A 23,643-nucleotide genomic window follows, 5' to 3' on the forward strand; every position below is an offset into this window, starting at 1 on the left:
TTAATTATTAAGAAGCTAACAATATATTTCCCCCTGTGCTTGTTAAACTGCAAGTATTTATTTTGCTGGATGGCACAAGTTTATCAAGGAAATTATTTTATACACTATATTATAATGTTGATCTTCCCACAACCACATTTTTGTTGGGGTATTTTAAAAGTGGACACAAACAAAATGTATTTGAGCCTGCTGAATAGAGAGCCAAATCTTTGTCTCATCATTAATTATTTGATTTCATTCATATGAGTAATTCTCTATTGTGAAAAACAAAAGGAACAACTAAGATTTCAAAAGAACAATGATGATTTGTGTGGGAAACTCCCATTAGTTCAGTCGGGTATGAAGAAGGCTTCCCAGCTTAAATTTATGCATTACTAAGCCTCCAATTGTTCACTGATGCAAGCACCCTTGACCATTACTTGAACAGGTCCCACACTATCGGTTTTAGTTGTTTAGGCATCGTGCTATTGGTGATGAGCTACAGAGCAAGGCTTTACATCCCTGTCATCTTTGCATGCAGGTTCCAAGCAGAACGGGAATCTCAACTAGAACCAGTAAACTGACTGGATTTGAATGGGATGTCTTGCATGGCAGAAAAAACCCAAGGAGATGACATGACAACCTCACAGAGGTAATCTGCTACTAGCTGTGCACAAAAAGGTCACAGTTTGTGTTTTCAGCCCAGGCACAAAGTCCGAGAGGGACATGAGGTCCCACCCAGAGCACCTTTACTGAGGTAGCCCTGCAATGAGCTGGGCCTCTGTGGGGCTGGGCTCCCATTGCGCTCTGTGGAAGACATCCCAGCCTTACAAGATCAGCTCCCAGGGCCCACACAAAGCACAGAACCACCTGGTTCCATGAACTGTGCTGGATTTGGGATGTCAGGTTGCAATTTTCATATGTGTTTTTTGCACATAGTTGATACTGAGAGGTGAAATCCTGTGGGGGCCAGTACATAACCTCAGGCACATCAGGCACTTTGCTGGTGCATTTGGTGCAAACTGAGATACCCATTTTTGCCTACTGACTCCAGAGGTCATCAAAAAGGCAATCCTCTGAGGTGACTGGATTTCATACCATTTATTTTATGGCATAAACAGCAGCTGAGAACGTTTGGGCTGGGAAACTCCCAGCTCTGATGACTTCCAGAGCTGCATTCTGGCAACACTGGAGGTGCTGAGCAGGAGTCCACAGTATCTGAGGGTACCTGCTCTGGAAAGAATCTCAGGTGGCTACTTAAAATTGGTTTTTTGACCAGTTTTTGGTGTAGCAGGGGTACAACCATGTCCAACTAGTATATGATTACTTACTTTTGTCGAAAATTTATGCTGGTAGTACCCCTAACATGGTAAATAAGTCAAATGGAAAGATTTCTGAACATATGCATTAATGTGTGTATGATGTGTGAACGTAATTTAACTAATTTTAATTTTTAATAATTCAACCATTTTTCAAAATAAATTTGAATAGTTAAATTTGTTGATTTTCTTGATGCAAACTATGCCTGTGCACACAAAAGTGTTCACACATTCAAACACAATATTACAAACACTGAACAACATAACAAAGTGTTCACAACATTACAAAGAACTGACTATATATATTGAAAAGAAATTGCTTTAATTTAATAGAGGTGAGGGAGGGAAGTTGGTAAAGTTTAATTAAACCTCGTGGACTAATAAAGACGCCATGCCTTCTTAGCTAGAAGACTAATATATTACTGGATAGTTTACAAAATCTAACTCTTGTGTTTGGGTCTAAAAGTAAATTAATTGTGTTTATTATTTACTGTATTCCAAAGAGGAAGTTCCTGGAAAAGACTCACTGCACAAGGCAATATAAAAGTAAAAGCTGTCAGAACTTGAATGGTCTAAACTGAACATTTAAAATTATTTTTTATGTATGTTGACATGCTTATTAGTTTTTCCTAGGATATCAGTTTTTAAGGACTACTGATAAAATCACCAGCATTAAAAAAAAAAAATCACACACTAGACAAAACATCCTTCTTCTTAATATAAGCTCTGTACTTACAGTTCTTTTAGGTTTGTTAGTGTCCTGATAGCAGTGGGGAACTCATCCAGACTGTTGTAATTTAAATCTCTGTATGAAAATAGATTTTATTATTTTGGTTATGCACTGCATAACAGATAACATAGAATTGTTGGCATTTGTAATGAACTATCATCTTCGATGTATTGAATAAATGCATACAGCAAAGACAGGAAATCCTCAAAAGTGTATGGATATTTTCCAACAAAGTCTATTTAGAGCACATTATTGTTTCTATTTTTTATCAGCATTCTATTTTTAGTTACATTTTAGATATTCTGTAATAAAGAAAATGTAAGTAAATTCGAGTACTACTTAGGGATTTGCTGTTTTATAAATTGCCCATTCCTTGCATTACATTAAAGTATTATCAGGGAAAGAAATCTTTCAAAACAATATTCAATGACTGGTGATCTGTGCTTTACATGTCTAATACATTTCTTTATTAAGATTTCTAACTGTATTGTTAATTTTAAGACTTGACAACAGTCAAGAAGAGTACTTCTAACCACACAAATTGTAAAAACGATAGTGTAGCTATGTTAGTGACCTCTGCTTTAAGAAGTGCTCATGCTGCAGCAGTAATTAGAGTTTATTCTGGTAGGCTGAATGGATTATAATCCTTCTTCTGCCCTCAGCATGACATATGTATCCTTTAGCATTTAGGAGATGGCTGAAACTAAAATTGAGACATGCCAGTTTACTGTGATGTGCTCTGGAAATGTTTTGTGAGGAAAATTGTCTGAAAAACTGGAGCAAAAGCCTTTTTAAACAGGCAAAACCCAAGCCACAGTTTACAATAGATTGAAATTGAAATAGTATCAGGCTGAAGTAATGCAGGCAGGAAACTGCTGTCTGAACTCAACAAGGCTTTCCTTCCTGCTTGTAAATCTCTCCTGCTTATTGACAAAAAGAGATTACAGGCATGTACGGTTTGGTTTTGCCCTCTAGTGATATGTGATTTCCAGACCTACCCCTCAATGCAAACAAACCATCTTAAAGCTGGCGTCCATCATTTACACCAAAATCTCTTCAGATTATCTTGAGACTTTCTGGGAACTGGTCTATACATTACACAATTACTGTGCTTGAGGCAAGTGCTACACTGTCCTGTTGCAGGGAAGTGGCTGCACCTACATTTATTCCTGGGTTTGTGACTGTCCTCTGTGTTTTCATCTCTCTCATGCCAGGTGGCTGGGACTGGGTTTGCAATTACTTATTCTATTGTTCTGTTTTTCCCCATTTGTGACCAAGTGCCATGTGAGTATCACTTAAATAAACAAACCAAACCATTACATTTTCCTTCTTCCTTTCCCGTCCCCCTTTCCGGTGCTACACTAAGGGACTTCCTCTCAACTCACAGGCGGCTAAAAGTCCAAATTGTAAAATTGCAATTCAGTGGCAAGGGATCAAGGCAATCAAACTGGTGATAAAAAACCCCAAGAAGCCCAAACCTTCTTGCTTCCTAATCTTAGTGAAAGCTGAAAGTGGGCAGGACACAGGTTTGCTGACGGGAAAGCAAATAGTCACCTTTAGACTAGCAATATCCATGTCTGAAACTATTTGTTTCTCATAACTGGGTTTTTAACCTCTATCTTGGTTGGGTAAAGCATCCAAAATCATTGAAAATGATGCAGCTGACTGCAGCAGGTGCGAGAGGAAGCACATGCAGTTTTACTGTCCCTGTGGCATTTCTGGGGTCTGGGTGACTCCAGAAGACAACATCTGTATTTGACTAACTGTAGCAAAATAATTTCTGCTAACCATTAGCACTGCATTCCTGTTTGGTATTTTATGTAGAATATATTTTTGCTAGATAACTTAAGAAAATTTGAATTGGTCTAAACAGAATTACAGTGAAAACTTGAGGAAGTTTCAGTCTTTACCAGTGCTATTCTTTATCAGAGCTCTCTAAAGACAAAACCTTGGATACAACTGAAGTATTTCTCCCACTTGTAAAGCACATGCATAATTTGACTACCTAGAACTTTTGCTTCTTCCACATATAAAAAATAAACCTACCTAATTTTATAACTCTCCTCTATGGTAAGAGAGTTTCTTAATGTTAAAACTTTTCACTGTGGCAATTTCCCAATCTAGCTATTAGCTTTATTGATTGAACAAGACAAATAAATAGTACTAAACTAGGCAACCATAAGTTCATGAATAGTCACTTCTTTTTATATGCTCAACACAGTTTTCAACTGTCTTTCAAACAATTTATCAACTGACAATGCTTATTAAAAAGGCAAACTAATTTTATTGTCAAAAATAGGATTTACTACACAGAGTCATTGTGAACTATCACTTAGATCCTGTAGCGATTAGGCAAGCCCAAACCCACATTTGGCTTTTGGGCTATTTTTATTCTTTCAGAATATTAATGAAAACACTCTAAAAAAAAAAAAAAAAAGAAACAAATAAGAGGTCAACTCACAATGTCTCTAGGCTGTGGAGCCCATCAAAGCATTTCTTTCCCAGGGAATAGATTCTATTGTTATGGAGATGTCTGCAGGGGAACATTAAGTATGCAGTCAGGAAAGCACACTGCACACAGTGGACTGAAGCAAAACATTTTGATGGTTAAATCAAAATTAACTTATTTTCAGGGATGCATTGGTTATATGCACCCATGCTTTTGCAAAAGCATGTATAGGAGGCAGCTCTACCACACTCCACCCATTCTCCCAACACCTCTCCATTTGGTTTCACAGAGGGAATCTGTTTTAACACCACCTAGATTGTTCAAAAGTGTTATATCCCGTAGTTCCAGGCTGGGGTTTGCATAATGAATAGACATATTCTCAGTGATAGCTAATCAGTTAAGTAACATGTCTTAAAAACTGTGTGTGGGGTGTGAGGTGTATATTTGGAAGATATATATTCTGAGCGTGTTAGAGGGTATGGCCCAAAAGGGCAGCCACTGAGGAGATGGGTAACACAGCAGACAGGTAATTCGCATCAGGCTTGCAGAATGCAAAAAAGCACAAAGCCATAACACAAAAAGTTGTAGCTTCTCTGAGATGAGTGAACTCAGTAATCTTAGAAGTGCTGTAACTTGCCTTTCTTTGAAATTATGAAAATCAATAACTACTTCCTGAAATATTTAGTAATTGAAAGTAATTTTTATATATTTTAACCAATTCTACCCACCCCCTGTCCCATCCCAAGACTCTGAGTTCTGCCTATTTCTGCCTTTTAGACTGACATAGAAAAAAAGCACTCTGAGTGAAGCTCATTAATTAATGTGATTAGATTCAACTTGTATCCACTTCAGGTCATTTAATTTAAAAGGAATGCCTTTTCCCCAGATTTTTCCTTTTATTTTGTCCTCAAAATCCTGCCCCTGTAGTAGAGGGAACTAAGGGAGAAGGGCTTTAAGGGAAAAGAAAGGCTGTGAATGAGTGGCTGCCAGGCCCCTCATTTTATTCCAAAAATATTGTTAAAGATCAGAGGCTCTCCGAATGTTCTGCAGAATCGAGAGAAACTGAGTCTATCTATCCATCAAAGGCAAGGATTCTGACATCACAATAAAAATGTTCTCTGGGTTTTTCCTTTTCTAGGAAGAAACCTAATCAACTCTGTATTTTTTTATGAGTACTCTGACCTTTAATACTTTAGCTAGCATGAAGAGTGCATCTTCAAATTCCAATTATGTTTGGATCTTTAATTATAAAGATTTTGAGCTGCTCCAACTGACCATGCACTTTTGCACCATGTGGAAAATTTGCCATACTGTATAGAATTGCAACCCAATGAAAGCAGAACCACACACAAAGATCTTGATGAGCCAAAAAGATCAGCTGTTTTAGGTCATGAGGAATGATTCATTTATTAATCACTATAAAGCCCAGAAGATTAGAACTAAGCAAGGCAGAGCTTAAATAAGGAAACCTAACTGAGCAGACGCAAGTATGGCCTGAAAAGAAATTATGTTCTGCATTTCTTAACTGTGCTCTTACCACTCTATTTCAGGTATGGGTCTAGAGAACAGAGTTCAAAACAGCCTCTTGTCTTTTCCATTGCTGATGTAAGTCTAGAAGGTCAATCAAATCACAAGTCCAGCCATTCTTTAATTTGAATGGGATTGATATTTAATGTAAAGAGAAGCCAAAGGCTTTGCAGCACGAATCAGGTGTTAATCCCCATTTTTGGGGCCCCATGGAGGCAGAGATAGTGACTATAGCTGTCAACGAAGAGCCCTGATGTGTGCCAGGTTCAATGCTTACACTGGGGCTTGAGTATGCTACAACATGCTACGTGTCTTACATATAAGACCATGGTTCCTGGCAGCCTATAATGTAATTCTCTCTATAATAATGCTAATGTTTTCCAAAGCATCCTGAAATTACTTCTCCACTTAAGTTTTTCCAGCCAGTCTAGATTTTTTCCACTTGGTAAATTCCCAGAAGATAAGAAGCTGAAACCATGATTCATAGTATACCTTCCAGATTTTGGTGCCAGCCGTGCATGTTTCACTTAGTTGAACCGGTATGCAAACATGACCAAATACAAAACTACATATACTTTCTATGACAGGAAATACATATTTTTTTCTACTGGATGGCATTCTTTCCAAGTCCCCCAGAAAGATTTCAGTTCATTTCCTGTTTCTAATCTTCCCTCTTTCAATCTTAGATAGCACACAATGCATCCTTTCCTGTTTGTTTTGCTGACCAGATAGGGTGATTTTTAATTCCCTTGAGTATTTTTTTATTGAGATGGAAACTTTTAAGCGAGATCAAAAGAAGTGATTTAGAAAATGCTAGTACGAAGATGCAATAAAATCTGTTTCTCCAAGAGGCCAAAGCCCTGCAAGAAGACACTGTGTATAAAAAGCAATCAACAGAACTTACAGAACTACCAGACTGGAGAGGTTTCCAAAGGCATAGTCTGGTATGTAATGAATTTTATTCAGTGCCAATGTCATTGCCTGAAGTGCTGGTAAACTCCTAAAAGCTTGGACGGGAATTTCTGTCAAGGAATTATCATCTAGCCACAGGTGTCTAAGGGACACCAAGCCATTGAAGCAGTTGGGGGGTACATAGTTGATGTGGTTGGCATCCAGACGCCTAGGAGAAAAAGAAACAGAGAAAATTGACTTCAAGTGAAGTGGCTTTGCACAATGGCTATAAGAAGTTATCACCATGAACATAACCCCAAAGGATGGACATGGGTTGCCACTTCCAGTTTTCATTTCCTGGAGATTCTACCTTCCCATCTTGCTTGCAGCCTCATCCTTGAGATCTCAAATTGTGCTTACACATCTGCTTGTCAGCTGGCTCTGCAGAGACAGCTCTTCTTTGGAGCCATCAACTCACTGAGAGCACACACTGATCATTTTTGAGCAAAGTCTCCCTGAAGACTGGCTATGATTTTGTTTCCTTTCCCAATTGTTTGAAATCATGGAACAAAGAAGTGCAAGGAACTCATCCAGAGATTCTCTTTCAGAACTTACAAATCACTGAGCTGCAAAATAATTTGGATTTCCATATGTTAAACACCCATTCCAAGACCCATAAATAGAACTCACTTCTGAGTCTCTGGAGATTCCTGCTTTATCTTTTTTTAAATATTACAGCTATAGAATCACAGAATAAACTGTGTGGGAAGGGACCCACAAGGATCATCGAGTCCCACTCCTGGCCCTGCACAGGACCATCCCAAGAGTCACATCATGTGTCCAAGAGCATTGTCCAAGTGCTTCTTTAACTCTGTCAGGCTTACTGCTGTGAACACTTCCCTGGAGAGCCTGTTCCAGTGCAAATACTGTTCATCCTAGTGATTCTAATGAGAACTGAAGTTCCCATTTTTTTAGTAGTGGAACATAATGTTTTTTACCTAGAGATCAGTATTGCCAATGTGATGTATTTGTATTGAAAAAGAAGTTACTAAATGCATTTCAGTTGCTGCAGAGCCAACAGAGGGAGCTCAACTGCACATTGTACCTTTGCAGAGTATGGAGGTGATGCTTTGTTGTCATACTTGTGTAATTAAGGATTAAATTTAGTTAACCTTTTTCAGATGTGGTGCTACATATATAAAATCATCTATTCACTGGCTTTTGTTTTTGCTGTGTTTTGCTTTTTCATTGTTATTCTTTCAGGGAAAAGATTTAAAAGTGCACTTCAGATTTCTGAAACTTTGTGAAACACTCAGTTGGGGATGTGGGCCCTTGATACACTTTTTCTGCTTTTAATGTGTTGCAGTGACTTATACCTTTTCCCTAACATGAAAGCTGTCCTTAAAAATTGTCATGAAATGTTTAGAGAGGAGTAATTAAGTGAATGGTAATAGAGAAATAAATTTAAATATATGTTTGAAAATACGAAGAACAAACAGCCACACCTGGGGTACAAAGGAGTAATTCTGTACAACCTAAATTTGGTCTCTTTGAGAGAAATGCAATACTCTTTGTGGTGGGCATATTAATCTCTTTATTTAAAGCTGCTTCCTCATTTACAGTCATGTAAAATGTCAGGTCCATTCTATCTCCTGTTCCATGCTGGCCCTACCTACTGCATGAGAACAAATAATGACTGCTAAGGCTCCGTGCCAGGCTGGCAAATAACTGAGACAAGGTCAGTTGGAACAAATTTATAAGGTTCAGTGTCAAAGCCCCTGTACAATTAAATTTTCAGTATAATAACTGACATGTCAGGCAGCAGAGACAGAGCTTCCAAAATAACTCAGTGGTCTGTCAACAAATGGATAAGGCTGGAAATGTTTAGAAATACTCTTGTTCTTCCTCCTTTCCCCAGGCAACAACCATGTTATGCCTGTGTTTTCAAATAAGGTATAATTTGAATGAGTAGATGAGGTTTCTTTGTGTTCAGTCAAAAGTAAATTTCTTCCCTGCTGGTGATGCTGGTATGTAAACTAAGAAGTTACAGTTGCCTTAGTTTGACAGTTTCTTGATTAAAGAATGGAGGCTTTATTCAAACTACATGTGCTGCAGTATTGCAGTTAACATCTCGTTCAACAGGAAGCCTGCCTGTGCAGCCCTGATGTCCCCTGCTCACTCCATGGAAGTCACTCACAGGATGCCTGGCTGTGTGGAGAAGCCAACAGTTACTTAATTGTATGTGAACCTGTGGCTGAAATGGCATCATTTCTGCTGTCCTCGGTGAGACTGGGATTTTTATCTTACCAATACTGTGTAGCAAATCAAGGAACTGATTTTTATTTTTTTTTAATAGCTGAAGTTTCCAAATATAAACTCACCACTGGCTATGTAAACAAAACCCACAGAACAGAAAGAAAAACAGAACTGCTATACTGCAAATGAAATTCTAGATAGTTGAATTATTGTTTAAATAAAGCTTGGAAGAAACAAAAAAGCTGCAATAACTTGTGCTTCAGGTTCTGTAACTGGATTACGTATCCTGCGAGTACTTATAAGAAGTACTGCCTCAAGTGCTCTTTTGTTATCTAATCTTTTTAAAATTTCCAAGCACCGTTTTCCCTCTTGCAGATATTAAAAGGTTTCAATAGTGGTTATGTTTCCTGTCATACTGTAGGTAATGCACACTGATGTATAAAGGACTGATCAAAATCACCCTTTTCAGCCAATTGTTTTACATGTGTTGATCAAAGTTTTGGCACTTTCAGAACTAAACCCATTAACTCACAAACATGACCCTATTTTTAACTGAAAATATATGTAGATAACATGTGGTGAGTTTGAAAGCTGCTATTATATTCCAGAGAGAGCTAATTTAGGGAAACAGAAATACTTGATCTCTTCTGATAGGCAGCTTGTAAATAAAGCAGCCACTATGAAATTCACCATGAGCTCACTTAAAATGTCTAAACCTTTCAAAGCAAATGCTTGAACTTTGTGGACTGTAACCCACTAGTGTTTCCTGTGACACACTGTGAATTCTCTGACCATGCACACAAATTATGAAAAGATACTGTTCCTGCAGAATGAAAACCTCATTTACTGGTACAGACAAAGGCAAATGTTTGAAAAAGATTTGATTTGCATTTTTTTATCAATTTAATATGAATGGATGCTAAGTTTCATGCCAGTGGTAGGTTTCTAAAGGAATATACACACATACATACATACATACATACATACATACATATATATATATAAGATATTCCTCAATATCTTGTTGGAGCACCTTGCTCATTCACTCAGGTTTAAATCAAATGCTAGATAGATCAGTAAGGAGATTTCTCCCAAGCCATTTTTCCCTCTGAAATGAACAGCTATTACAGAATTGCCTCATCTCGAATGGATGAGGGCCAGAACACAATGAAAGGTTTGGAGAAGAGGGAAGCCACAAAGATGGATAGACAAGTCAAGGATAAAATGTTTCTTTTGATGTTTAAGTTTAAAGTAGGAGAAGTAAAACCAAAGGAAAAGGGAGTGTTTGTAGCAGGTAGGGGAGGCAGAGAAGTGGGGGCACAGGAGGACTGATTTTAGGCATGGTGGATTAAAGAAAGTGTGCTTCTCTCTCCCTCTCTCTTCTCTTCTCCTGACTCAGCTTTGGTATGCAGGGAGCCTCAGTCAAGTCTCTCCATGAAGTGTGGAGTAGTGATGGATGGGGGCTGTGGACAGGACCTGTCTGGGGAGGACATAAAGGCCAGGAGAGGGTCACTTGTAGCCCACCATCTTTGTTACACAGATCCTCTCAAGGGTTTGTTCACAGGATTGACTAAAGTCTTATTTAAGTAATGGCAAGTGGCATCTAAACTAGCTTTGAAAAGTGGATGTAATAAAAATAGAGCTGGCTGTTGTAAGCCATGTTTTTCAAACCTGGTCTTTTAAGCAGGATATCCCCTTCAGTCCACAGGGGAAAATGCTAGGACTATTGTAAAAAGCTTAAGTACAACACAACAGCCCAGCACTTCTCACATCTCACTTTTACAAGACTGGTACAAAGAACCCTGCATGGCAACAACAGGACCAAAAAAGACAAATCACAGGTCACAGTTCAGGAGCATTTGGTGCCTTCTGTTGGATGAAAGGAAACATCACCCAGTGGCCTGGAATTGCTGATCTAATACAGTCTCTTTGCACCCCACTTTGAGAGCAACTGCCTGGTTGAGTTTGGGACTGCACATAAAAAAAAATCCAGTAGCAATTGCTACTTTCAGGTAACCTTGCACCTCTACCTTGATAACCTTGGTTATCGATCCAGAAAAAGGTCTGTGACTGAGAGGGGTGGTCTGATGCTGTACTGCTGCTTGATGTTTCAGTCACTCCTCTGTTGCCCAGTGCCCTGGGGCTGTAGCAGCCCAGACGGTGAAGGTGTGCAATAAAAGAACTGCAACAGCAAGTTCTGAGATGTCTTTGTGTATGTGTAGACATCTGCATGGGTACAAACAACCTCAATTTCAAATGTGGGAAATTCCTCCTCTGGGAGTTTGTGGGCATCTGTTGAGGTACCAGCTTTCTTAAGGATAATTCCTTCTGTAGCCTTCATTATCATGAGGTGTGACATGGAAAACCACAACTAAGGTTGCTGTCTTTTCATGAAAACAGCTCTCTGGAGAGAATTTAACTTCATCAAAGTTGTTTGGTCTTCTAACTAAAAATCAGGATTATTAACAGAAGCATCACACTGGAAAATAATTGTTCAAATTTAACATTTCGGGGGGGGGGGGGAAGCGGCTTTTTAATTTTAAGCCTGAACTGGAAGAATTTCAGAACTATGTGCCCTCAAAGTCTTCCAGTGCTTGATCAGAAACAACAAGCATGGAAACTTTTCTTGAAATGTCAAATATTTGGCGGAGTACAGGGACAATGAAAAATCCATTTGTTGACCTGTTCCAGACAGGCAAGTACTGAGAACATCTGAGATGAATTCTAGACAATATTTTGTGTAAAACCTGGTGTCACCATCAGGGGGTCTGTAAATATTGAAATACCATATAAATAAAATGTAAGAAATCTACAAAGTATGTTGGAAAATTTTAAGAAATTTCATTGATACTACTTTGCTGTTACTTGTAAAGTCCAATTAATTTGCTTCACTAAATTGCAGCTTTGCAGGTTGTTAAGGGAAAAAAGATGGTTTATTTTTGCCATGTGTCAACTGTTTAAAGTGCTTTGTGGGCTATATTGTATTCTGCCCTATTTTCCACTGTCAAAGTAAAAGTCCTTTAAATTTCACAGGAACAAGAGCAGGTGATGCAGTAAATAATGCTTACTTTTTGAAAAGTTCTTTATGGCTTGTGTGGCATGGGTAGTGAAGTAACACCTGACCTGTTATTAATTTTGACTATCTGTGTATCTGGCAACATAGCAGTAAGAGCTGCTCATTAACAATGATGTCTAAACAAGAAAATAAATGGAAATAAGTTTCATCTATAGAATTCACTGCAAAGGGCTGTGTTACAATAGTTCCAATAAAAGAATAGCAGAAGCTTTGCTTTTCCATTTGCAATGCCAATTACCCTTTCTTCTTCATTCAGCAACATTTGAAAATGGAGATCTGCAACTTTTCAGTGGCTAGTAATATAAAATATATAGTAACATGTTTGGGAAAATAGTAAAAAAAAGATTACTGATATATCCTTGCCTGTTTTTGACCTGTCTCTTCTTGCTCGAAAATACTGAAATTATATGTCAATTCTGGTCAGTTCTGGTATATAAAGGGTGTATTTGAAAACAAGCTGATCATACTAGAGAAATAAAGATACCTATTTAAAAAAGTATCTGCATTAACTGAAAAAAAAAATTGTCAGAAAATAAGCTTCTAATTGAAAATAACATATCAATATATGTATGTGAAGTTTTTGAACTATACATATATGTTAAAAATCACTGTAAGTTTTCTCGATTTAAACACAGAATGGAGATATCGATGATGTGCGAAACACAGAATCCAGAGATTTCCTGCTTATAGTCTGTACTAAAGAAATACATTTGCTTAAGGTGACCAATAGGGATGAGAGTATTCAAGTGACTCTTTGAACCCTGCTGCCAAGTACTAAGTTGTGACACATCAGTGATTGTGTGTTCGTCCCTTTCAATCAAGGTATCTGCACACTATTTGGTGCTTGACAGAAATAAATGCCATTTGAATTGTTAGGACTAGCAATCTGGATAATTTGTGTTCACACTAGATATCAGAGGAAAATTACAGCCCATACAATAATACAGATACCCTTCTGCTCAAAACCACATCCCAAAATCAGCATGTGCTCATTACTTCCTTAATTCTCCTACCACAGAGGGAACTAGAGTCCTATGCAAACATTGCCCGAGCTCTGATAGCTGAACTTATTTATTAATCAAAGCAGCACATCACTGGTTTTGACTACTGAACTACAAAGACTTTTATAAAACTGGAGAATATTTTAATATTTATATTATTTATATTATTTAATATTGTTCAATCTTATTGCTTCAGTGACAGAAAAAAATGTGTCATTCATTTGTTAAGGTTTTTTCATAGATTTTTCCTGTCAATGGTGAAATTCACAAATCCTACATGTTTTTGGTTAACTTTTGTGTCTATTTCTCATTTTATAGTAATTATTGAATAATATCTGCTGCCTGAATAAGATTGATCTGTTCTAGAGGTAAGTCAAGCCTTAAGAAATTTATGAATATTTGTCACTCAAATGTGTCATACCATTTTACATACTGGCAAAAGTACTACTTGGACAATAAAATGGAAGAAAATGTTTCTTGTTCCTGCAACACATCAGCTCTTGTTCTCTGTACCACATTTAACATCAATAAATGGGTCTATCAATACTGACACCTATACTGCCATTTTTTAGCCTGGAACTGGATAATAGGCAGAGCATATCATTCAGAAATACCCTGGTTGCAAAAATTTGTGATGAATTTGCATTATGAGTGAACATGGAATATTAATGTGTGCATATGTACATGTTATGCACACCTGCACAATTAGACATGGATACTTCTATAAAAGGATTTGAACGTAATCCTCTTCACATTGATTAAGGTATCAAGGTAGTTGCTATGGTTTACCCCTTTGCATGACTGCCTTTCTTGAGTAAAATCACAAAAGGAAGAGACTTGAGTCCCATCACCAGCTTTTTTTTTCCCCTGCATAGATGCTAACCTGAAGCAAAGGGTTAAGAGGCTTTGAGAAATCATGCCACCTGCAGACCTAAACATAATAAATAGAAGAAGCTGTTATCTTATAGAAACTGCTTTTGAGAAGGCTTTTAACCTCTTAATTACACTCTTGAAAAGACTCCTGATATTAAAAAGGCTTCAAGAAATCCTATTGTAAATCAGAAACCAATGCAAAACAACCTTGCGAACAGAAAAGTCCTAGACTATATGAAACAAGAAACTGAATCTGTGCACACCTTTATCTGGCAGGCACAACCCCTTTTAAGCAAACAAAAGAATAATAGTTTTCTTTTCCTCAAAGAGGTCTCTTTTGCCAGTGATCGTTTTTCAGGTGATAGTAGCTTTTCTGTACAAACCCGTATCATTCCATCTTGGGTCTGCTAGGCAGCTGTCTAAAGGTTTCTACTGACCATTCCTGCTCTCCTCTGTTTTAATTCAGTCCTTTAAATAGACAGCATAAATTCCAGTCTACTTCTTCAACTTCTTCACCAAGGAAAAAAAATTTGCAACAAAGCCTGAGTGAGACTGTCATTTTGTTTAGAAACTGTACTGAAAATTTAACAATCTCTTTCAGAGTAACAAAGGAACTCTTGTTGGCTTGGCTTATCATGTTTTGGTCCAGAATGTGTATAGAGTGATGTGATCTCAGCAAGATTTTTTTGTTTGTTTAGCAGAAACAAAACCTAATATAGTCACTAGACCAGCATTTTCTCAAGACTTTTTCAAAGATCAAAGGAAAGAACTGTAACCTCAAAAGTATAGGGCTGAGATATTTCTGTCTGTGTCTGGTCAATAAAGAAAAAAGGCACTGACCAAATAACAATTATAAGATAATTAATTCTTAGGGCTGTTTCACCTTTAGAAACCTTAACAAATGCTTTGTACATTAAGGAGGCAAAAGTAGTTTAAGACAGGCATAAGAATATGGGAGTTATTATAGTATAATGTGTGTCTCTGTAGTGCTAAGTTATACACAGATGAAGTGATTTTTCTGAAAATAAACTAATTTCATTAATTCTAGTCTTCAGATTTTGGCTGAACAAACTGTATACAAAATATGTTAACCTTCTGGTGGAACTTCTTTACCTACACAAAAAAGAATAGTATGTTCAACATAGCACATTTCTCAACCAACACAACTCTGACCAGATTGGTACAAATGCTTGTTCTATCCTTGTCAACATTAGACTTTTACCTGTGACATTGGTGATCAATGCACACTGTAACAACATTTCTTGTGAAAGCTATTTGAACTTCCAGATTGAATTCTCTGCTTGGATCTTTCAACGTTTTAGGAAAATACTTTTATTTGAGAATAATTCTGTGACAATATAAAGTGGTTAACTAAAGCACAGAGAAGAGTCATTTGTTATTTTCCTCTGAGCAAAGAACTTCCTCTCTGTTTTCAGCCATCTACATATTTCATGCTGCAGATTCAAAATCAGTATATATCCTTTAGAAAATTTTGTAATTTTTCTTTGTATCAGGTGACAATAAAACTTTGTTGGTAGTTCAGAAACTAACTCAATTTACCACAGCCTGTGTTTAGACAGCAAATATGTCTTTGTGGTTTCAAAATACGAAATGCAAGTGCAGCAGCAGAAACTCCTGATGCCAAAGTGCCTGAACAAGAACATGGCAGATGAAGTTCAGTACAGATAGGTGTCAAGAGAGGCACTGGGGGAAAAAGGAAATTCGAACTTTACAGGACAAGTTCTTGAGTAGCTACTAACATGCAAAAAAGAGCTCCTGCAGTTGCAATAAGAATGAAAGTAACAGCTCGGCATTCAGTAAAGGCTAAAAAAATTAAACAAAACAGAGTTTTGAATTAGTAGCAAAGCAAACAAAAAAGCATCCATTTTTGCCCTCTATAAACACATGGCACACAAGCACTTTAAACACATTGTACAGGGCTTCTCCCTCCTTCACTTGTCTGAGATCAAATACATGAGAACTGAAAAAAAGTTCATTAACATGACAAGGATGACAGAGGAAATGGAATAGCTTCCACAAAAGAGACAATCCTAACAGATTGCATCTGCAAAATTGACTAATGGAGACGGAAGAGAGGTATATAAAACTGGTGTACACGAATACAGAACTGCTGCTTCTGCTTTGTCCTGATGCTGCAGAGAACATCAAATGTGGTGAAGAGTTCCAAGTAAATATCAGAAGGTACCTCACCATGCTACATAGGCTAGTTGATCAGCAGACATAAAAAATCATGGGTGTTTCACTGGCTCAAAATGCAACTGTACAAACCCACAGAGGAAAACCCTTTAGCTATCAAAGCCAGGATAGACTCAGTGAGTCCTTGAGTGCAAATCTCTGCTGGAACAGTTTACCAAAGCAGTGTTATACTCTTTGCTGGACCTTCTTGCTTTCCTTTGACATCTGTTACTGCAGGATGGATGCTGGGCTAGGTCAGCTTTTAGCACGGCCTGGTACAAGCACTCTTATTGGGCAGAAGCACACCAAAATAATTTCATTCATACCACGAAGCAGCCACTCTTCAGTCTTGGTCTAGCAGTTCTGGCAGGAGTTCTGTTAAAATTGAAGCTTGTGGACTGAGTCAGCATGGACAATCAAGAACTATAAATACAATAGAAGCACTATTCTGTGCTTCTGCCTGAAGCACAGAATATAATTAAGCATCTTCTAGTACACTTTGTTTCATGAGTTATTAGTGTTTTCCATACTGCTTAAAAAGAAAAAAATTATACCTAAAAAAAAAAAAAAAAAAGGAAGGGAGTAATTTGGGATTCCTTCTCTTCCCTGGTAAAGAATACTAACAAGAAATCATGTTCTTGGCAGAAAACATTGCAGGCCAAGGAGTGTCTTCTCAGAGGCTGAACCAGTCTATAACACCACAAAGAGGCTGCCAGTGTCAATAAACTACTGGAATGAAATCAATCACTTTTGATGTTTAATTGAGAGTACAATTCTCTCGAAAAGCAGCTCGAAGAGAATTAAAAGAAAAGGTTGATCCAGCACATTACAAAGTAATATTAACATATAATTATTAGGCAATTGTACATTAATGTTCATGCAAGGTTGCAAATTGATTAATCAGGAATACTCACAGAGACTGCAGGCTGCGCAGGTTCTGGAGTGCTTCGGTAGGAACCTGGCGTAGCTGGTTATTCTGCAGCATCCTACATATTGAGTAGCACAAAAGCAAAGATAATTTCTTTCTACTGCAAATTTTCTTCCAAGCTTACATTCTTTGTACTGGTCCTACTTCAAGATTACAAATAAAGTTACACTAATAGTCCATTCCCCTGCCCCTGTCAAAGGCCCGCTCTCTTCAAAGCAAACAAATACCTGTAGCATATTAGCTTTGTTAACAGCTAGGCATCAGCTTTAAGCAGGGTTTTCAAAGCAGCTAAGGGAGTTAAAAGAATAAATCCGATTTGCTTTCAATAGGGCTTATAACTGCCTAATTGCCTCCAGTGACTCTGAAATTTTCATTCTCGTGTACTGGTATTATTGTCCTTCTGCAGTGATTCTCTACTGATGAAACTGTGAAGGACTGACCCTTGAAATCCTTACTCAGGAAAATGCAACAATGGCAAATTAACTCTTAACTGTGTGAGGCATTTATGATTTAGTTTGAATAAAATTTTATTTCTATAAATAAACTGCCTTTTTTTTTTAAGGGAAATAAATTTTCTCAAACCAAAGGTTGCTAGCAATGACTTGACAAATCTTTTTTCTGAAAGATCACATCAGTTTCCCTGCAAAGACTGAAAAATCACCTTCCACTCCTAAAGAATATTTTCCTCCTTTTGAATATGGTTTCACTGACACTACCTAACATCCTTTTTGGACCAACTACATCTATAAATATTCTATGTGACTAAATCTGAAGTAGTACATGCTGCCTTCAAAAGGAGGCATATTCAATGGGACATTGTAAATAAAATAATTCTTGGCAGGCCTAAATCTGCTTGGGCCAACAAGAGTTAGAGCTCGCCAACTTAGAAGTAGATGGAGGTGGAATCTCTTCATGCTTCTTTTCCTTGTAAGTATTTTTTCAGTAGAGATCTGTACAGTAGCATCAGGCCTGGCTTGACACTGCCTAGGAGGCTTCTGGTCCCTGCTAATAATACAGTTTTTGTGAACTTTACACGGGCAAAGATCCCTCCTTGTGTAAACACTGTGAGATGTAGCCTGCTAGTAATTTTATTAAGTATACATCCTGTCATATTACTCCAAATAATACAGGGTTTTGTAATATTTTTAATAATTTATCTAATAGTCATTACACTGCAAAGAACAATATATGAAATGTGAATTGTGTTTTAAATTACATTGTGTTGTTTACAATACCGTTTTTCCCTCCCTTGTCTCTCAAGAAAAGGAAATCCCCAGTTTTGTGTGATCATGGAAAGTTCGGCTGAAATCAGTACTTTTGAGATAATTAAAGAAACTATTAACTGAATCAGTTTGTACCTTTGATATTGTACAGACACATCTATTTGATGAGCAAGTTGTTTTTAGAATGCCATTAATGTTTTCCAAATTTTGTTTAGGATACTTTCTATGTGAAAAAAACAAAGATTTAATGGTGTTCATATGTATCTTCAATTGAATTGTTCAAAATGAGCTGATCAAAATATGTAATTTACTTGATCAAAACTTCACTGGTTAATTAGTCCCCTAGAGCATTTAAGGAAATCAGAAATATATCAAACAACACACAGTTTACTTACAGCACTTTAAGACTGAAAAGGCCAGCAAATGCTCCCTTAGGAATGTATGTCAAGCCATTTCCTGCAAGACGTCTGCAAAGTTTGAAAAAGGAAAAGAATGAATAGTTTTTCTCTTCATGTGGAATTAATTTGGTTGCTAAAAAGTGCAACACAGCTATGTTTGAGCGACTGATGCCAGAGGCAGTGGTTTAAGAGCCTAGTTTTGTCATTAATACACTTTTACAAACAAAAAAACAAAACCCAAAAAAACCCCAAAAACAAAAACCCAAACAAACAAACTCCCCCCCACCCCAACCCCCCCAAAAAAGAAGCCTGTTACTGCACAAATGATCCACAGAAAGTTGGACTGCAGAGAAAAAAAATTCAATTTCATTGCAAATTTAGTTTATGGTTTACAATGTACGTTGAATTATTCATATTCTTTTCAGGATTTAGAGCAATCCCAGCAACTAAAATATATAGTGGCAGCCACTAGCATCATAGGACTTACAAGCATGCACTTTTGGAATTGTGCATGTATGACTTCCATGAACAGTTCACTCATTTGTACATAACAATGTACATAACAATGATTAGAGTTCATTTTGAAATAACTACACATAAAAATGCTGTACTGGTGGAATAACAGTTTTTCCTGTAAGCAGATGTGTAATAGGTTGGCAAAAAATCTGTTAAAATTTTTTCCCCCCCACTTCTACTGCATCTTGCTCTCAGATTGCCTGAAGGTATTTTACAGACCTAGGTAAGTACACCAAATACCTCTGTAAAGCATGTTACTCTGACAAAAAACAAAACAAAACAAAAAAACACACAACAAAAGAACAACAAAAAAAGACTGCATCATTCTGTAAGGTTTGTATCTAGGAAAGAGAGAATCTATTTGATATGAAATAATGCCATTTCCATCAGTGCAGCTCCAGAGGATCCTGGAAATGTTCGAGGCCAGGTTGGATAGGGCTTTGAGCAACATGGTAGCGTGGAAGGTGTCCCTGCCCATGGAAGGGGGTTGGAATTAGATGGTCTTTAAAGCCCCTTCCAACCCAACCCACTCTGTGATCTTGCATTCAGCCTCTGACATCGCAACTCAGCCTGAATTCGCTGTGATGCCTGTACCCTACCTGGAAATCTGCTAAAGGACACTTCCCAGTAAAGATACCTTGAGTCAGTAGGGACCCAGTGTGTGCTCCTAGCTGACAAAAAAAAATTCGAACTGGTATGATGTAACCCTCTTTGCAGAACAAGTTAAGCCAAGTGGAACTGTACATCCCATCAGCCAAGATACTGCACAGCAGAACTGCAGAGCCCATAGCCCAGCTGATGTGATACCAGAGCTGACATTTGATTTGGCCTCTGGCCCCTTAGGAGAGAGCACAGGACTAGTCCCAGGAAGTTCCTTGGGTACCACCCTGCCAGAGAGGAACCTACAGCGCTGAAATAGGCACCTGATTTGCTAATACTGTTCATAGAAAAGGACAAGTACTTTTGACTGGAGTCCCAAAGATCCAGCACTGACTGGCCCTTAAATGCTGTCTTCTTTTGGGGCTGAGCTTTCCCTGAGCTAACTACAGGGTCCTGTGCATGCCTTGCTTTTAGCCACTGCTTTCATACAGCAAATAAAATGGTATATTTGGCTTTATGTTGAAAAATAAAAAGAAAGAAAATAAAAAGAAAACATCTAGATCTTAACTCCAGAGACTTTTCAGGATTTTTCAGTTAGTGGAAAAGGCTTTTTTCCTGTATAGACATCCCTGCTGAGCTATATAACCTGTAATGTTGAGCTAGCTCTGTTACATGAAGGTAATTTGCTCTGCAATGACAATCAGCATCAGACAGAGCTGCTGGGCTTGTCTCTCACTGCAGAATGTAATGGAGTCTGATCTCCAGACATCTGGAGATGTCCTGGTATCGGGTACACGCAGCTGAATTCCTGCAGGTGGACGTGCAAGCCAAACCTGGCTCACTCTTACTCCAAGATGAGGCACTCACAGGCTCAGATGTGAGGGCCTTTTTTCAGATGTGAGAGGGCCCTCTGCAAGCTTCAGCTTTCATTCTGAACACAAACAGCAATGACTTTTGGGTTGTTAGGATCAAGAAAGCATGTGCTATGTTAGGCACAATAGATTGTGCTCCTAACAGTAAATTCCTTTTGTGGATCACTAACGAGCAGAGGTTGAGACCTGTCTAATTCAGTTTTTATGATATGGTTGTTTAAAAGAAAACCTAAAGATTACTTCACCCCCACAGCACTTTTTTGCTCTGCCATTTTAATGACATGATTGGACAGAATTCTGGACATGAGCTTGGATGAACCAGAAAGTTATGAGTTTGCAAAACCTTATGAGAAAAATAAGAAGGGGCAGGTATTGAGATTTTCCCTTCAATTACTGCTGTGAGTGTCATATGGAAAACTTGATAAAGAACAGAGAACTAAACCCACATGTCTGAAGACTCAAGAGTGTGCTTATTCAGGCTGCCACCCCTTCTTCACTCATAATTGAGGCAATGCAAACTGCTGAATGCACCACATGTTAATTAATACCCCCTGTTTGAACTTAATACTCTTCATAAAGTGGGCTAGCTGAGAAACTCAGACCTATTTAAAGAGCTCCTGGAGAAGGGCTGTGGAAATTACCTGTAAATGCAGGACTGTGGCAATATGATTGGGACACTGTGCAGCTTTAACATTTCATTTCAGTATCTAAATACTAATTTTTCCTAGCTTTGGAGCACCTTTGTGGCTCTCTGCAGCAAACCTTAATGTATGGCATTTTTGAAAATGTACAGCCATGCTCCTGAGCAGTTCAGAGCAATAGTTACCTAAACTGTAAAACTAAAATGTAATTTTTATTTCTTGTGTTTTTTTTCAGATTACAACCTCTTTAAAATTTTTTGCTTCTTTTCCGTTTAGATCACAACTTCCTAATTATTAAAAATGTCTCTTGTACAAACACTTTAGACAGATGCAGAAGCAACATGTTAAACTTTTTGGTAGGCACAACTTCTGTATTTACTCCTTACAAGTTCTTTTTTCAACCTCAGGTCATTCTTGAAGTTCTGCTTTGAATATTTTTTAATTTGAAAAGAGCTCTCACTAATTTTACAGACAGTACTTAGAATTATCCTATATGACATTCCTCTGCTGATGCAGCAGCAGATCATGTTCTTCACGTACAACCTTACGTACTTCAGCATAGGGCAACATCAAGTGTATCACAAATGCCACATATGGATATATATGTCCTTGTAGTTCCCCCACCAAGCAACCTGACAGTGTCAGAAAAGGCAGACATCTGGCAACAATTATTTTTGATGTAATGATGTTGTCTGACCCTCATTTACCATGCAAAATGCTTTTCCATTATGCACTTTTCATGATTTTCTCTGGAACAAGATCAGCAAAAGCACCTATTCATTCCCAAGATGCTCTCTGAAACAACTTCTGGCACAATAGTAGCATCTTCCCAGCCCATTAGAATTCCCCAGTACTGCAGTATTTGGTAAAAATCAGCAAAAATTATTCATTTGGATGGTTGTCTAATTGTTTTAGTATTCTTGGATAGAAGTTAGCACGAGCCCTTTACGGCATGCTGCAAAGCTCAGGAAATTTGGCTTATTTATTCCTGAAAATTTTTAATGTCTTCCTTTCAGCATTTTCTTGCTATTACTGTGTTTCTATTCTCAGCCTTGGCATAAGGGAAAATTCATCCCTTTGTTGACACTACAGTATGTATCAAGTGTCTACTAGGGTTTACTCTTCTCCACTTCAGGGATTTTGTTTTCCATTAGCTAAATTATTTGAGGGAAGTTGCCCAGTATTTTACTGAATTTTGGATGTACTTTGGATAGCAATTTTAGTCTGAATGGGTAGGTACAATTTCTCCTTGAACACATGAAAATGGACAGAGTACCTATCCCCATAGCTGAGTATTTAGTTAATAATTTCTGAGAGCAAAAATGAAATTGTTTTTAGAACTTACATAACCAAATGGTTGACTTTTAATGTTTGCACAATTTTGAATATCCACTTTTAGGAGTTCTTCTATTTTAAGCATTTCTGACACTAGTTTAAAAATTTCTCAGAGATATCCCATTCAGGCTTAAATATGTCACAGGTCTTTAATGTAAGTAATGAAAAAGAATCCTCTTTTTTGCATTAATAGATTTTACTTGCACTGCTTTGAATAATCTTGCAAATGAATGGAGGCTGGAAAAGTTTACAGGGAAGAGCCACCTCCTTCAGCAGTTGTTACTTGCTGTGCTTGAAGCCAGGATACTTTTGGCTTAGGCATAGTTTTTATACTACTGCAAGTTTCTTTCTAAAAGATGTAAAATAAATGAACTGAGAGAAAAGCAACTGGCCTCCATACTTTTAAACGGCAGTAATTTATAAAACATCTTTCAATGCTACTGAGCCATACTGGCAATCAGTGTGCACTGTTGGAATAGTTGTAGTGCTGCAGGTCGTGTTCATGGCCTATGATCAGATATAAGAAATGGTCTGTCTTGTTCTCCTTTGAGTGCTCCCCATCTGTTGACCCCTTTGACATATTCTGACCTCTCCTGCACTGTCATAGTTTTATTATATGGTGGTCATCCAGTCAAAAGAACACTCCCACACAAGAGAACTAAAGCTCAAAAAATTATCAGAAACCCCTTTCTTGTTTTCCTTTGATTGTCTGAAAAGAAAAACTTCATTCATCAGAAAGAAGCAAATAAATACGAGTTGTGACTGAGAATAGTCAACTTTACATTTCTAGTACAATAATTTTTTTTTGCCAATTCAAAACAGCTTTTTGTGTA

The 23,643-nt window shown here is 37.6% G+C and overlaps 1 protein-coding gene across 4 annotated transcripts in view; it reads right to left on the reverse strand.

Annotated features, from left to right (window-relative positions):
- Positions 1-23,643, reverse strand: part of LGR5 (leucine rich repeat containing G protein-coupled receptor 5) — an 89,892-nt gene that overhangs the window by 20,473 nt on the left and 45,776 nt on the right. For 2 of the 4 annotated variants that reach the window (XM_086884404.1, XM_086884405.1), the window contains exons 3-7: positions 18,844-18,915; positions 17,212-17,283; positions 6,909-7,124; positions 4,490-4,561; positions 2,035-2,103 (exon numbers count right to left, since the gene is read on the reverse strand). In XM_086884404.1, coding sequence (XP_086740530.1) covers positions 2,035-2,103; positions 4,490-4,561; positions 6,909-7,124; positions 17,212-17,283; positions 18,844-18,915 — 501 coding nt within the window. The remainder of the gene's footprint in view (positions 1-2,034; positions 2,104-4,489; positions 4,562-6,908; positions 7,125-17,211; positions 17,284-18,843; positions 18,916-23,643) is intronic. The other 2 variants (XM_086884406.1, XM_086884407.1) reach the window with 1 other exon arrangement.

This window comes from Cyanistes caeruleus, chromosome 4, assembly GCF_971803275.1.
Source record: "Cyanistes caeruleus chromosome 4, bCyaCae1.hap1.1, whole genome shotgun sequence".
Lineage (NCBI taxonomy): Eukaryota > Metazoa > Chordata > Aves > Passeriformes > Paridae > Cyanistes > Cyanistes caeruleus.